Here is a 16,034-nt window from a genome sequence, read left to right on the forward strand (position 1 = left end):
ATGGATACTGCTTGGGAAACATAATTCTTTCTCTTTTTCTCTATGCCCACTGTCGCCATATCTATCCTATAATAATAGAAATTATAGAAGATTAGGACTGCAAGGGCCCTTAGAGATTATCTGGTGTAACTCTATCTTACTGAGGCCCGAATGAAGTTAATCCTCTGAACTCTCAGCCAGGTCTCTGGGGTACAAGGCAAAGCTTGATTATAAGACATCTGAGTCTGCCCCTTGCCAGAATCCAGTCCATTTGCCTGCTGCTCACGAACGTGCTCCTCACACACTGCCTCATTCCTCCCCAACCCGTCCTGCAGTAATACTCTGTGGTCTGTCCTGGCAGGACTTTCCTCAGCTGCCAATTTGAATTGATTCCTATATCTAAGAAGAACGTGACATTCGAGATACATCGGTCTTCTTTCACTGTTCCTCAAACACACCACGCTCATTTCTACCTGTAACTCTACACTTCAACTCATCTCCTTTCTGTAATAGCCTTTCTTTTTCCTTCCTGTTCAGATTCCACCGATCCTTCAAGATCTCTTCAACACATGGTTTCTCCATCTGGTGGAATAGAGCAGAAGCCGTGTTTTAAGGTACTTGATTGTCCACCCCCATTGATACCTTTATCTTCACATCAGTCTTGTGTCACGAGTATTGTCATTCCCCATTTTATAGTTAAAGAGACAAAAGCTTAGCAGGGTAGAAAGAGACGAGGCTAGGATTTGAGCCTATATCTTCCTGTGCTCTTAATTATTGTGTAATATTTTCTCCTGAACCTGGTACACAGTAGGTGCTACTAAATGTTAACTGAGTTGTTTATAAACTATCATATATGTTAGTGGCCTCATGACCCCAAATGACCATGCCCTGAGGCTTAAAGAGCACAGTCAGAGCAGGAAATTACCCCCACATACAAAGGCCAACCTTGTGCTTTCAGAGACATCATGACAAGCCAATGTTATGGGCAAACCAGAGTTATGAGAGGCAGTGAACTCAGTACCTCATTCAGTAAGTTTGAGTAAATACCAGGAGATACAACCAGAAGTTTTGAAAGTGGTTGGCTCTGGGGAATGAAACTCAGGAATTGGGGATAGAGGCTGGGAGAGGCAGGGAATTTCTATTTTTATTGTAAGCCTTGTAGTACTATTTGACTTTTAATATTACATACAGTATTACTTTGATTAAAATGAAAGTGACTTTAAACAAATTAAGTAGATTAATGAATATTTACATTTATCATTTACCACCCTTTTAGAATCTTGAATGTAGGGGGAAGAAGGAAATATATGACAACGGCCATTTTATAAGTTTGTAGTAAGGATTAAGTAAAACAAAGCATTTAATATGTGTTTGGCACAGAACCAGTTGCATGAATTATTATAACATGAAGCAGGACTTGGGATAAAGGTTCACGATGGGTTCCTTAGACCTGAGAGATGTCATTATAACGACAGGCTTTAATAATTAGAGATTACTCTGGTCCCCACCTAGGCAGAACGATGCTAAATTCTCCTCTGGCCCTTTTGCTCCTTCTCACTCCTTCCTCTAGATTTTAATTTCAACCCAATCCATCCAATAGAGCAATTATTCTCATCAACCCCTCTGTACACACCCTTATCATACCCCTTCCCATTATGCTTCCACTTCATCCCAACCCTTAACTCTGAGAAAAGGGAGCAGTGAAATCTACAGTCAGATTTTGTAGTTCAGAGGGGAAAGTAATTGACTTTCCTGGGACATTTAAGTTTTTAGGAAAGGGAGTTTGCAAGGGAATACTGAATCATGTTATTAAAGTCCCATTCATACAATCATTTATAACATATTTATTGAGTGCATGCAATGTGCCAGGCATAGTTCTAGGTACTGAAGATATAACAACAAACAAGATAAATATGCTTTGTGTCTCCATGGAGTTTACATACAATGTCACAGTGACCTGAGCAGCTACTTAAGCAGGCCTCTGGCAAAAACAGTCACCTTCGTTTGCTGCTGACCTCTTTAATACAGTGGAACAAAATAAGACATGAATGGGGTACCTGCTCATTCACAGCTCCCTGCTTAAGTGGCCATCTTTATGCCATGTCATCCTTTACCCCTGACCACAGCTTTTTTGGACCAGTAACAATCTGACTCAAGCTAGGCAATTAGATTCTTCCCCCAAGAATCTCCCAAAATTTAGCTGTGAGAAGGTAAACTGAAAGATCATGCAGAGTCAGAGCCACAGCAGAAGTCAGAGTAGATACCATGACAAGCCAACATCATGGGCAAACCAGAGTTATAAGGGGCAGTTGCTATAAGTAAGCTGCGCTGAGTTCTCTGTCCACAAAGAAGAAAATGCAGCAACTATGCTATAAGAAGAAATCAGAGATATTTGACTCCAGAAGAAAAGAGGAAAAGAGAGCAAGCAAAAGACTTTTAAGGATAGAACAGCTGCCTCGGTACCTGACAGTGTCTAGATCCAGCTCTATTTCCTGCCAGGTTCTCCCGGTCATTCTTTGGAGAAGTTTCCATCCACCCAATAACTCCTCTCTTCTTCACTTGAGTAGGTCTAAATATTTCTGTCTGTGGCAGAAAGACCGTAGGGTGGTCCCCATGATTCCTGTTCCTTAGTGTTCATGCCCTTCTGAAATCCTCTCTCTCTGAGTGTGGTGGGACCTACCTGAGACTTGCTTCTAGCCAATAGAATGTGGCAAAGGTGAAACATTCTGTAGATATAATTAAGGTCCTAAATAAGTCGAATCTGAGTTAATTAAAAAGGAAATTATTCTGACTTAATCATGAAAAGCTCCTTAAAAGATGGACTGGGCTCCCTGAGGTGAGAGACTCTTTTGTGGGCTTGGTCATATTAGGAAGTTCACCTGGCAAGGAGCTTCGGGCAGCCCCCAATCAACAGCCAACAAAAAGTCAGGCTCCTCAATCCTGTAACCAGAGGAAATAAACTCTGCCAACAACCCCAATGATCTAAGAGGTAGGTTCTTCCCTAGTTGAGCCTTTGGTGAGAATGCAGACTAGCCATATTCTAGATTGCAGCCTGTGAGGCCCTGAGCAAAGGACCCACTTAAGCTGTGCCCAGAACTGACCATGGAAACTGTGAGACAATAAATGTGTATTCTCTTAGGCTGCTAATTCTGCGGTAACTTGCTGGCACTGAAATAGAAAACTAATACACTGTCATTCCAACTAAGTCTGACTAAATAAATAGGCTTGAGATTTCTAGTCAGGAAGCCTAGATTCTAGTCTCAGCTTTGCAATAGTTTTCTTAGACCCAGGCAAGTATCTTTCTCTCTCTGGTTCTCAGTTTCCTCATCTGTACAATGAGCAGTTAGACAGTTGGACTAGTGGAGCTCTGAGGTCCCTTTCAGTTGAAATGTTCTGGATGTTGTTCCTGACTACTATCCTATTGTGGGGTGATGCATGTCAACTCCATTTCCCTGCTTAGAGGGCCCCAAACCAAAACAAATGCCCCCAGCTGAGAATAAATCCTGACTCATCGTTTGGCCTTCCAGTCTTGCCACAGTCCTTCTGTGCAACCTCCTCTTTACTGGCCTTGTTAATATAGATACTAATGTTTGTGGTGGGGTGAGGAAGAGGCTGTGTCTGAACAGTTGTCTATGGCCTGTAATCTAAGCCACATTGTATGAAAGGATACAGCTGTTTCTCTTAACTCTGTAGCACCTCTCCTAGGAGTTTTGAGTAGTCTAAGAGAAGACGATATGTGGGAGAGAAAGGAAAAAAGAAGAGAGTGAAGGTAGGAGAGAAAGAGAGAGAGAGAGAGAGAGAGAGAGAGAGAGAGAGAGAGAGAGAGAGAGAGAAGAGAGGAGAGAGAGAGAGTGATAGAGAGATGTCAATAGATGCTATTTTAAAGACAGATGACAGACCAGTTGAGAGATTACTGGGAAGATATTTAACACAATTTTCAAATAGTGTCATACACCAAGAAATAACATATTTTTCTCTAAGGATTTGGGACATTCCTGTGACAGAAAGAGTGCCCACCAAATATTTCATGTGTTCCCCTGTATTTCCCATTCTCCTTGAAATTAGAATGGGGACATGTGACTGGATCTAGCCAATAATCTATGATCAGAAGTGTTACTTCTCATTTGAATGTCTCACCCATCCCTTTCATCCTGTCACATGTTCCTGATGGTGCAGCGTCAAGGTGTCAAACCATCTTTCTCTGAGGACTGCAAACGGAGCATTGGACATGTAATGAGAGCTAGAAATAAATTCATTGAATTAAGTCACTGAAATTTGTGGGCTTGTCTGTTGCAGCGGCTAGCAGTTAATTATACTAATATTTTTATGCTATACTCATATCCCTGGATGCACTCTGTCTTCCATGTTCATTCCTTTGTACAAATTCTCTTTTCCTGGAACCCCAGGACTCTTAGGTCACTGCTCTTTATACTGCAGACATGGAGATATGGTATGTATGATGTGATTTTATATGCTTTGAGTCTATGTTATTAAGTGCATATAAATTTAGAATTGTTATACCTTTCTAGTTTATTGACATTTTGTTCATTATGCAGTATCTAGTAATGCTTCTTGCTTTAAAGTTTAATTTATATAATATTAATTTAGCTTCACTGAGTTTCTTTTAGTTCCTGTTTGTATAGTATGTCCTTTACAACCTTATATTTTAACATATCCATATCTGCATATTTAAGATATTTTTAAAAGCAACAAAGAATTTCTTTTAAAAATTACCCTGACCATCTTTGTCTTTCAATAAGGCTGTTTAGTCCACTTACATTTAAAATAGCTATTTATACATTTGAGTTTCAAGATATCACAGTATTTCTTTCTCCCATATGTTCTATGTCCCATTTTCTCTCTTCTTTTAAACCTTTTTTAGATTGTTTTTATTTTCTCCTATTTTCCTATATTAGCTTGTTAGTAGCATATCTTTTTTTTACTATTTTTCCATGACTACCATGGTGATTGCAGCATGAATCCTTGACTTGTTAAAGTTTAATATATATTAATTCTTTTACCACTCCCTGTACAATGCAAGGTTCTTAAAATATTTTAACTCTACTTACCTGCTCCTACACTGTGTTCCATTTTTGTGGAGTGGTTTAATTCCACATATGTTTAAAACTCTACAAGATATTATTGCTTTTTACCCATATATTTGTCCTTTCTATTGCTCTTTATATCTTCCTACATATTCATGCTCCCTTTGGGATTTATTTTCATTCTGCTTGAAAAATTCCCTTCAGTATTTCTTTTAGCATGAGTCTGTGGATGGAAAGTTTCCTTGGGTTCTGATTGTCTGAAAACACATGCATTTTTCTTTAATTTTCAAAGGATATTTTCACCAGGTATAGAATTTTAGATTAATTGTTATTTTCTTTCAGCAATTTGTGCCATCCCATCATCTTCTGGATTTTATCATTTATGTTGGTGAGTCAGTTGTTAGTCTTAATGTTGTTCCTTTGGAGATAATATGTCTTTTTCTCTTTTTCTAATTGTTTTTATTATATTTTATTTGTCTTTGGTCTTCAGCAGTTTTACTATGAAGTACTTATGTGTGGTTTTCTTTGCATTTATCTTGCTTAGGATTGATGGTACTTGTTGATGTCTTTCATCAATTTTATAAAATTTTCAACTCTCTTCAAATATTGCTTCTTTGCCATTCCATATCTCCTCTCTTTATAAGACTCTAATTCCAGGTATTTAGGCTTTTTTTTTTTATCATATATCCCTATGTTTTTTACTCTCTTATTTATATTTTCCATTTTTTCTCTCTCTCTACATACTTTAGTATGGATATTTTATATTGACCTATCTTCTTGCCTCATTAATTCTAGAATTAGCTGGGTCTAATCTGTTGTTAGATCTACCTATTGTGTTAAATTTAGTTATTGTATTTTTCAGTCCTAGTATTTCGATTGCATTTCTGTTTAGAATATCCAATTTTGGTGATTAGCTAGCACTCTACCACAATCCTAATGCAAAAATCTTACTGTTTTACACAGAGCTATCCCATTTGGTTACATGAACCAATAAAATCTAATTTTTGTTTAATCCAGTTTTAGTTGGATTTCCAGTTACATACAACTAAAAAATCTTAACTAAAAGTATTGAGAAATCTCCCTTCATGATGTCAAGATGGCTGCAGCAGATCCAGGTGTCAAATGCAAACATGACATACAGAGAAGAACTGGGATATTGCATGACATACATCTCTTTTTTAGGAGGAAATACATTTTCTACAATTCCCAATTCAGAAAGCCAGGTTTGTCTCACATACCCATGCCTAAGCTAACCCTGAGACATGGAACAGGATGAAAATCATTAGCTAGTAACAATCTTTATTCATCCTTGAACTTGGGGACAGGGTCATCGTCTCTGAGCAAAGGACTATGGTAGATGAACATCCAAATAAAATTGGGGCTTTCTCAGCAATAAAAAACATAAGAGGAGAGAAGTATTGGGTAATCAACAGTTTTTATCTTGCCAACAGATGTATTTTTTTCCTGTGTGTGATGTGGTGTGTGTGTGTGGTGTGTGTGTGTGTGTGTGTGTGTGTGGTGTAAGAATACTCTCATGAAAGGATATATAGGAGAATTCCATTAATATTATTAAAATTTTGAAGTGGGACTATATGGGATGGAATGAATGGATATTTTCACTTTATGAAATTTTTATTAATTTATATTACTTTGGTAATTTAAATTGAAAAGGACTGCTCAATCTTAAAGTCCTAGAAATAGAACTAAATTTTTTTTTAAGAGTCAGAGAAGCGTATGTTAGTGGATCTCATTCCAGCCCTGGACCCCAATACAGTTGTTCAGGTGCCAGTGGCAGATTTATTCCTCCTGGGGATTTGGAGGCAGAAGGTTATTAGAGTCTGATGCCATCAAATATTTAAACCATCTAACTCCCTCTGTTCATATTCTCAAAGCAGCCCTCACCTCATAAATTGGCTTCCTGTGCACATTTTCCTATAGAAGAAGAATCTGCTGGACATGGCAACGTGAGCATTCTGGCCCTATTTGCTGTTCCATTTCTTGTAGTATATTAATACAATGGTTCTTTGGCTCAGATAGCAGGATAGGAGCTGAGTTAATATGATTTACTTTCTAATCCCCCAAAATATAAGCTCTCTCTTAGAACTGTTAAGTCAAGTTTATGAGCTTGGAACATGATGAATTTACCCAGGCAAATGTCACCTCTGAGGCCACACTTGGCAACTGGCCAGCCAGCCCGTCCTGATAATATTTCTGTCCCTTCAAACATATTTCCTTCGGGCTCCTTACTTTCTAGCCACATTCATCTCAACCAGCTGTCTCTATTCCTCATTCTGTCTTTTTCTCTATGACTGTTTCTCTAATTTTCTCTCTCTCTTCCTACCTCACCACCTAACCTTCCTTTATCCTTTCCTTTTTTCTTTCTGTTTTTCACCTTAATTAACCATGGAGTTGAATAATGAAACATACCAGAACTATGCGCCAAGCACTATGCTGAGCCATGTATTAAAATCATATTCTGACCTCATGGTAACTCTGAAAAGTGTTTTCATTCCTATTTTACAAAGGAGGAAGTAGAGGCTTATAAAGGCTATGTTGTGTTTGATAATCTAAAGATTTCCTCTACTTAATTTTCAAAGTCAGTAAGTTAGATGTTTTATGTTTCCCTTATCTTGGAAAAAAACTGTTTAAACATTCATTTATAACCTCCATCTTATTTTTGCCTGTGAGTCTCTTGACCTAGAAAAGAATTCACCTTGGATATATTTCTTTCTTAGGCTAGAGAGTGGGAGATGGAGTGAAAGAATAAAGAGACAAATTGGAGATGTCCCTTGGAGCAGTAGGGCTTCCCATTGCTCTTTGCTCCCTCTCTGTTCTCTTTCAGGGCTTGGCCCTGAGTTCTCTGGAACAATCTTAATCTTCTACATGGAGGAGGAAACTTTACCTGTCCAACCAGGCTTAATGTACTTTCTGCATCTGTGCAAAAGGAAGGGACCAAATTTTCACCTTCTAGATTCATAACTTTCAGTAATTTGAAGATGGAGGTTGTAGTAAAGTTGAATCTGCTCCACGGAAGACAATTTTTTTGTTATCTAGTGTTCTCTCCATTATCCTGGAGATAGTGAGGTAGAAATAAAGAGAAATATCCCTTTCATTCTACCTCAGATGGGGTCTGGGAGGAGTAGAAGAAAAAAAGAGGAGTTTCTGGATGGGTTCCAGGCCCCTCTCCCCACTCTTACCCTAGAGAATAAGTCTGCTTGTCTCCTGGAGACTCAAATCGCTGGATCTTGGTTATAGGCTGAAGAAGTAGGCAGAGGGCCCTGGGCCAAGGATCAGATCGCCATAAGAGAGAGGTCCCAGGTCTAGTTAAAAATGGAAGATATGGACTCTGATAGGTTCAGCACCACGGACAGAAACAAGCCCGAAGCTGGCCCGCGGGCTGATAATTCAGCACCACGGCCAGAAAACTTACCAAGCCCCCCTCACACTCCTCATCCTCACCCCAATCCACTCCCCGTGCTCACTATTTTAGGGAAATCTAACCTAGCCTTCGGCTGAACGGCCCTAGCACTTAAGATCTCAATAAACCATGGCTTAGTTTCTTTCTAAGACACTTCTGAATTTCTTCATGAGGTGTCTATTCTGCAGCCTCCTAGTAGAGTGGAGTCTGCCTTGGAGCAACTCTTATTAAGATCAGGCTGATTTGCATATATCCGCATAAATTGGGACTACACCGTTCTGTTTTTGTTATAAATGAATTGTTCAGAGGAAGAAAGAGAAGGCTTATTTCACCTCTTTTCTTCTTTCTTCCATTCTTATGGTCTCAATCTCGCGATTTCCCCCAGGTGCCTGCAGGTGTGTGTGGCGGGAGAAGGTAGAAACCAGACTACTGACAGCCAGCGGTTTCTTCAGATATTTCCTCCATAGGTTTGGTTCCGAACCATTCTTGCGAAGCTCATAGGGAGTCTGCATTTTATTTTAGCACATAGGATCAGAACCTCTGCACTGAAATCCCTGGAGCTCAGATAAGATGCTATAGCTGGCGCCTTAGAGACTGCAAAGGGGATGAGACCTGGTTTTGGAGAGGGAGGTGAGGGGTAGTGGAGTGAAGACTCGTTTTGAAATGAAAGGAGTCCTGGGTCTCTAAGCAGCTTCTAAAAATACCATCTCCCAGCGCTGGGAGGAGGGGGAGGGGAAAAAGCGAGCGTGAGGAGAATGAAGATGGGAAGAAGGTGGGAGGTGTAAGAGACCTTTTCAGGTAGATCTGATTTCAGAAGCCCCCGTCAGTATCCAAAGACTGGCCAAATGCCACATCTCCTTCTGCTTCCTCAGCAAGCTTCAGCCCAACCCCCAGCTTCTCCTGATGATCTTTCTTCTACAGGCAAAGGATTTCAATTCCTCCCAGCCACTCTTATTGCTATTGTCCAGCAAATATATCTATGAGCAAGCAAGTGTGCTTGTACACACACACACACACACACACACGCACGCACACACAGAAATGGCACATGAAAGCAGCTTGTAAATAGCCAGTGCTCTACAATGCCAGAAAATTTCATTGCCCTCAGTGCTTTCAAGGAGGTATGGACTGTGGCAGAGACAGGGCGATTGGCCAGGTATCCTCAGCACGGAGCGTGGTGCCCAGTAAGTGTTGTTTGGAGGGGTGAGGAATACATATATATTCGAAATGTGTAGACACTCAGGTCAGACAGGTAACAGGTAACAGGACTCACATTTATTCTCAAGACTTCTCCAGCTACTATCGCCTCCAAAGGGAGAGGGGTTGGGTCCCCCAAGAAAAGAGCTCTGAAAAGCCACGAGGTAGGTGGAGCTTTCTCCGTTCAAGTTCAGCCCAGTTGGTGGCGCTCAGTAGCTGCCTCCCTCGTCCTAGAGGGCCCCAACCCTTCCTACACTACCGCCTTAAACCCTCAGCCTGCACATAATGACCTTCACCAGATAGAGGTCGCGTTCCACGTTTCCTTGCGGCTTCTTCAGAGCTGGTTGAACTCTGCGAGGATTGTTCCGGCAGCTGCGCTCCTCGCCAGGCCCCTGGGGTGGGCGGAGAGGGATTATCAAAAGGGGAGAACTCCGGGCTCTGAGCAGACTGGGGAAAGGGGTGGTTGTAGAGAGTGCTGCCTGTGTCCTGGCAGCTAGAGCAAGAATCTGAGACATCGATTGTTAAAGCAAAATTTACCACCATCCCGGCATCCACATGGTTTCCCAGCTGCTGTATTGCTGGTAGGGTGGTACTCTTTCCCACTTTGCTCTCCTTTCTTGAGCAGCTCCCGGGATCGGGCTTGGCCCCTTCATCCTGCGGCTGTGTATGTGTGCGTATGTGTGTGTGTGTGTGTGCGCGCGCGCGCGCGCGTGTGTGAGGACACGGAGAGAAGGGGGCGGGATTGAGCCCTGAGAAACCAGGAGCCGCAGACACTGGAAGAAGCCAAGGGCTGGAAAATAAAGGAGCTCCCCAGACCTTGGAGTCAAGACATCAAAACCCCCGGCAAGTTCTGGGAACAAGGGAGCTTCCAGATTAACTCAGAGGCTGCAAGTGTCGTTGCCTTCCCCAAGGTTTGCCCCTCCTTAAGCCACGCCCACACTGTCTACTTCTCAGCAATGAGGGACTAAGGTTTAGCGCTCTGGACCACCAATGCCAGTTCACTCCCCTCCCCAGGAGTCCAGCCAGCGCTCAGCGCTGCCCCACCCCCACCCCTGTTCGGAGATTGGCGGGACCCCTTCCTCTCCCCCTCCAGTTTGCTGTTCCGCCCCTGGCCCATGAAACTCCACCTCCTCTCCACCCTCTGCTGGCGGAGATTGGTGGAGCTCCAGCAGCGATGCCTAGTGATTGGTCCCCATGGATGATGGTAACCGGTGAGATCCCGCCCCCAGTCGGAGCTGGAGTCTGGGGGCACTGCTCAACTGTGCTGGGGCTGGCGCGGCTTGAGCCGCCGCCGCACTGACAGCTCGGTCTGCGGACCATGGAGACCGGTGCCGGCCCACATCCGCAGCGCCTGTTCGTTTGCCTGATGCCACTCTGTCTCTCTTTGCTTTTGGGGCCAGGGAAGCCCGGGACCGCGGAGGAAGGTGAGGAGACTGGTGGCTGTTCTTGGAGCCTGGGATGCCAAAAGATAGGGGGCTGAAGCGCTGGGGGACTGGGAAGGAGTCCTATGGAGAGACTGGAGTCTGTATTGAGGTTTGAAGCAAGCGGGCAGCGGGAAGCAAAGAATTGGAGAGACAGGGAAAAAGGGAATTGAGCTCGGGGGGCTGGAGACCGGAAAGCCTGGGAAAGAAAGAGACCGAGAACTGTGGGAGCCAGAGGCGGCGATCCAGGGGCCGGTGAGAAGGACAGGCTGGGCAGTGGAGAGGATTAGAGTATGGGGGCTGGAAGAGACGAAACAGAGGACAGGGGTGCGAGAGAGTGAGGATCAGGCCCAGGCAGCAGTGGCAGGGACCACTGTGCGGCAACAGGAGGTGGAGATGCTGGGGCAGGGGGGTGGGGGGGAGCGGGGTTAGGGAGTGGGGGCTGGGTCCAGGAGCTGCCTGATGTGCTTGCTGATCCAGGATCTGTCCGCAGTGCTGGATTTGGAACGTAGACTACCCGGAGCGGTCTGCTTTGCCGGGTTTGAGGCTACCCGCAGTACCTACCAGAGCCTCGAATCTTGCCTCTGATTCTGAATTTGGGGAACCTGTACGTTCAGTTGAATCCAGAGGCGTCATACCCAGGTGCAGAATCCCGAGGAGCTGGAATTTGACGTTTCGAAGGCAGGGTTGGTCAGGATGCTGGATTTGTGAAGCTTTCCGATATGCAATTTCAATATGCCCGTCAGTTATACTGAAGTCAGAACTCTGCTGGCGGTCCTACCCACTGTCACTGATGCCTTTGGGGCCAATCATGTTAGAAGCCTTCTCTTTGGAACCCCATCCCCTTGCTTAAGCTCCAGATGAGTTAAGTAATCTTTCAAGATTTGGGGATGACCTGGGCCCCTGTCTCTGAGCTGCTGCTGTGCTGTCCAAACCTGTGCTTCTCTGGGACTGATACTGAGAGCAGAATTCAGACTACTGGGCTGATGCCTCCTGGGGAAAGAAAATGACTCCAAGCCTCCTCGGTGCAGGAGAGATCACGGTTTTAATACATATAAAAGGACCACTGACATTCTTTCAAAGGCAGTCGAGGTGACAGCCTCTGGGAAGGGGGCTGGCTGAGGAGATGAGAGATTTTGATTTCCCCTGCTACCGGGCTGGTCTCTCCACTTCATTTTCCCCAGAGGCCTTGGTAGTCAAAGTAAAAAGGTTCAAGTTTCCTCCATCTTTGGTGACTCTAGACCTCAGAGGAGCCCCTGAATCTGAGTGGATTCTGAGATACATACAGGAATCCTCTGATACATTCACTTTCTCCCTCTTCTTGGCACTTAGTTATAATTTAGGAAACCTAGGAAAGCCGGGGGGAGGAGGGGTTCGCTGACAACCCCCCATTTTAGAGTCATCCTTAGAGTACTTGTCATGGACTCTGTGACAGGCTGAATAATGACTCCCCCCACCCCAATATGTCCACATCCTAATCCCTACAACCTGTGAATGTTATCCTAAACGGCAAAAGCCTTTTCGGATATGATTAAGGATCTTGAGATGGAGAGATCATCCTGGATTATTTGGATGGGCCCAATATAATTGCAATGGTCCCTATAAATGGGATGTAGAAGGAGTCAGAATCAGAGGAGAAGGCGATGTGATGACAGAAACAGAGATTGGAGTGATGGGCTTTGAAGATGGAGGAGAGGGTCACAAGTCAAGGAATCCCGGTGGCGGCTAGAAGCTGAAGAAGTTCAGGAAATGAATTCTCCCCTCTGAACCTCCATAAAGAACTGATCTTGCTGACACTCCGACTTTAGACCAGTGAAACTAACTTCCAACTTCTGACCTCCAGAACTGTAAGAGAATGAATTGTTGTTTTCAGCCACTAAATTGTGGTAATTTGTTACTGCAGCCACAAGAAACTAATACAGGCTCCTACCCTAAATATATGTCTACCCCTCTCTGGACTTAAGCTACTCACACCACCTTCTGGAAATGTATGAAGCAGAAAAAGCTTGTCTGTGTCCTTTGTCACATTTGTCATCCCTTAGCAAATTCACTGAATTCATTAAAGGGTTCACCTTCCTGGCTTCTGACATCTCTGTTTTCTCCTTTTCCTAGTCATTCTCCTGGATTCTAAAGCCTCCCAGGCTGAGCTGGGTTGGACTGCACTGCCGAGTAATGGGGTAAGTGCAAACCTCTCTCTCTGTCTCGGGGATCCCGTGGTCTTCCTGACTCTGGTCTATTTGCTCCCCATGGTTACATCAGATCAAAATGCTCCCTGGAACATTGTGGATGGCAGCAGCCCTGGCTTTAAGCCAAAGTCACCTCTTAGAAAATGTTGATTCTTCAGTCAGTCAAAAATAATAAATAAACAAACAAACAAACAAATAAATAAATACATGAAAAGCGAGGAGAAAACTGGCTGTGTCTAGGAACAGAAATGTGGCCTCTGGATGTAGCCAAAGCTGGACAGTGCCTTGCACACAGTAGGTCGATCCTCCAAGCAGTGTTGCTGACTGATAGATTGTCAGAACAAGCAAGTCTTGGAATCCTAAAAGAGGCTTGGAAACAGGGTTGGGGTGGGGAGATGCAGCAGCGTGGCAGTAGCTTGGTGTCATGGAAAGGGCACTGGGTGGAGAGCTAGGAGACTCCAGGCATCATTCCTACCTCTTCTAATCACCCGCGTGCGTATCTAGTCAAGTCGCTCTCCCTCTGGAGCCTCAATTTCCCTTCTATAAAAATTAAGAATTGGACTTGGTTGTCTTCATTGTTTCTCCTGGGTTTGCATCTTATAATTTCAGGGGTGTGTGTGGCGAGTAGTGTGGGGCGGCGGGGTAGGAGGGAAAGAAGAAGGCTAAATGATGGGACAAGAGGGTTTCAGCCTGGGTCACCGAGAGGGCTCGACCTACTGGGGGCGCCTCGGCTCCGAACTGCCCACATCTTTGTTCTCCTCCTCAGTGGGAGGAGATCAGCGGCGTGGACGAGCACGACCGTCCCATCCGTACATACCAGGTGTGCAACGTGCTGGAGCCCAACCAGGACAACTGGTTGCAGACCGGCTGGATCAGCCGCGGCCGCGGACAGCGCATCTTCGTGGAGCTGCAGTTCACACTGCGTGACTGCAGCAGCATCCCCGGCGCCGCGGGCACCTGCAAGGAGACTTTCAACGTCTACTACCTGGAAACCGAGACCGACCTGGGCCACGGGCGTCCCAGCCCCGGCGGCAGCCGGCCCCGCAAGATCGACACTATCGCAGCGGACGAAAGCTTCACTCAGGGCGACCTGGGCGAACGCAAGATGAAGCTGAACACGGAGGTGCGCGAGATAGGTCCGCTCAGCCGACAGGGTTTCCACCTGGCCTTCCAGGATGTGGGCGCATGCGTGGCGCTGGTCTCTGTGCGCGTCTACTACAAGCAGTGCCGCGCCACAGTGCGGGGCCTGGCGGCATTCCCAGCCACCGCGGCTGAGAGCGCCTTCTCCACGCTGGTGGAGGTGACCGGAACATGTGTGGCGCACTCAGAAGGGGAGCCCGGCAGCCCCCCGCGCATGCACTGCGGCGCCGATGGCGAGTGGTTGGTGCCCGTGGGCCGCTGCAGCTGCAGTGCGGGATTCCAGGAACGCGGTGACATCTGTGAAGGTATCCAGCGAACTAGGGTGTGTGGTACGGGAGCGTAACCCGCGCCTGTGGCAATTGGAAGAGAGAGTGCCCTAGATGAAAGAGGCTGGAGGGGCGTGGAGACTGGAGTCCTGAGTCATGAGCTTTTGCGGAGCTGCCAGTGGGTGAAGTTACTAGGCCAATGAATGAAGTTACTAGGAGGCGAATTTGACCCCATGCAAGGGGCATTAGGGGCCTGTATTTCAGGCATTAGGATAAGCACCTCACACAGGTCTTTTCATTTATTCAGGGCAATAAAGTCATCATCTATATTTCGCAAATGAGGAAAGAGGCTCAGAGAGAGTAACACCTCACTTGCAAAGTTAGGAAATGGGGAACCAGGATTTGAATCCAGGTTTGCCTAACTCTCAAGTTCTACTACACCCCCCACCCCATGCGTAAGGAAGATTTCTACAGCAGCCTAACTCTACTAGCTATTGGCTAGTGAGTTGGTTACATTTTAGGGGGTGAGCTCACTGTCACTGACAATATGCAAGTCAGAGGCTGGCAGGGAGATTCTTGAATTCGAGAGAAATTGGGAGTTTGCAATAGATGACTACTAATATCTCACCTAACTCTCTCAACTAGAGTCACTGTACCCCCTGGGGGAGACCCTCCATGTTGGGGTTTCTGTGGGTTCTCAGGTCTGTGGAGGCACCAGGAACAGACCTCTCCTTCTCTTCCTTATCTGTGGGAAGAGAGTATGGATGGGTGCACTTAATGGAGAAAGAGCAAGTGATGCTTTTTCTAAGCCATGTTCTCTTCTGGGTGGTAGGTCGACAGAAATGAATCAAGCATAGTCTCACCTTTTAAGCTCACAGTCTAGATGGAGAGATGTAAAAATTTTCAAATCACAAGAGGGTGATATATGCTCTAACAGAGGGATTAATACAGTGGTAGGAAGATAGAGGGGGAAGTGATGAAAAGTTCTTTGTTCATTCATTCATTCAGTATGAATTGAGAACATCTGCATATATTGAGGGTTTATGATATGTATCTAGATGAATGTCACCATCTCGTCCATGGGGGAACTTATGGCTTAGTAAGGGATTTGGAGGAATGAACCTCCCTGAGCTCTCCAGGTAGGGTAAGGATCCACCTCTGTTCTCCAGCACCTGTTGCAATCTTTATTTCTGCACTCACCCCATGGTATGCAGTGTTCCACTGCTGGTCTAGTAACTTTTGAGCTCAGGCAATGGGTCTCAGCGGCCCCAGTATCCATAATAGAATATGGTATATGGTAGGTGACCAGTGGAAATGTATCAGGTGAATGAGTGGTTATGATAGGGTGTGGTATGTTATCAACAGAATGCTGAGGAAGCCTG

At 44.9% G+C, this 16,034-nt stretch overlaps 1 protein-coding gene across 1 annotated transcript in view; it reads left to right on the forward strand.

The window, feature by feature from the left end:
- The first annotated feature begins 10,957 nt into the window (after positions 1-10,957).
- The window catches only part of EPHA10 (EPH receptor A10), a 36,293-nt gene continuing 31,216 nt past the window's right edge, over positions 10,958-16,034 (forward strand). The window contains 3 exon segments of the mRNA XM_039850984.1: positions 10,958-11,063; positions 13,173-13,237; positions 14,013-14,691. Coding sequence (XP_039706918.1) covers positions 10,958-11,063; positions 13,173-13,237; positions 14,013-14,691 — 850 coding nt within the window.

Source organism: Pteropus medius, unplaced genomic scaffold, assembly GCF_902729225.1.
Source record: "Pteropus medius unplaced genomic scaffold, Ma_sr-lr_union100, whole genome shotgun sequence".
In the NCBI taxonomy this organism is placed as follows: Eukaryota; Metazoa; Chordata; class Mammalia; order Chiroptera; family Pteropodidae; genus Pteropus; species Pteropus medius.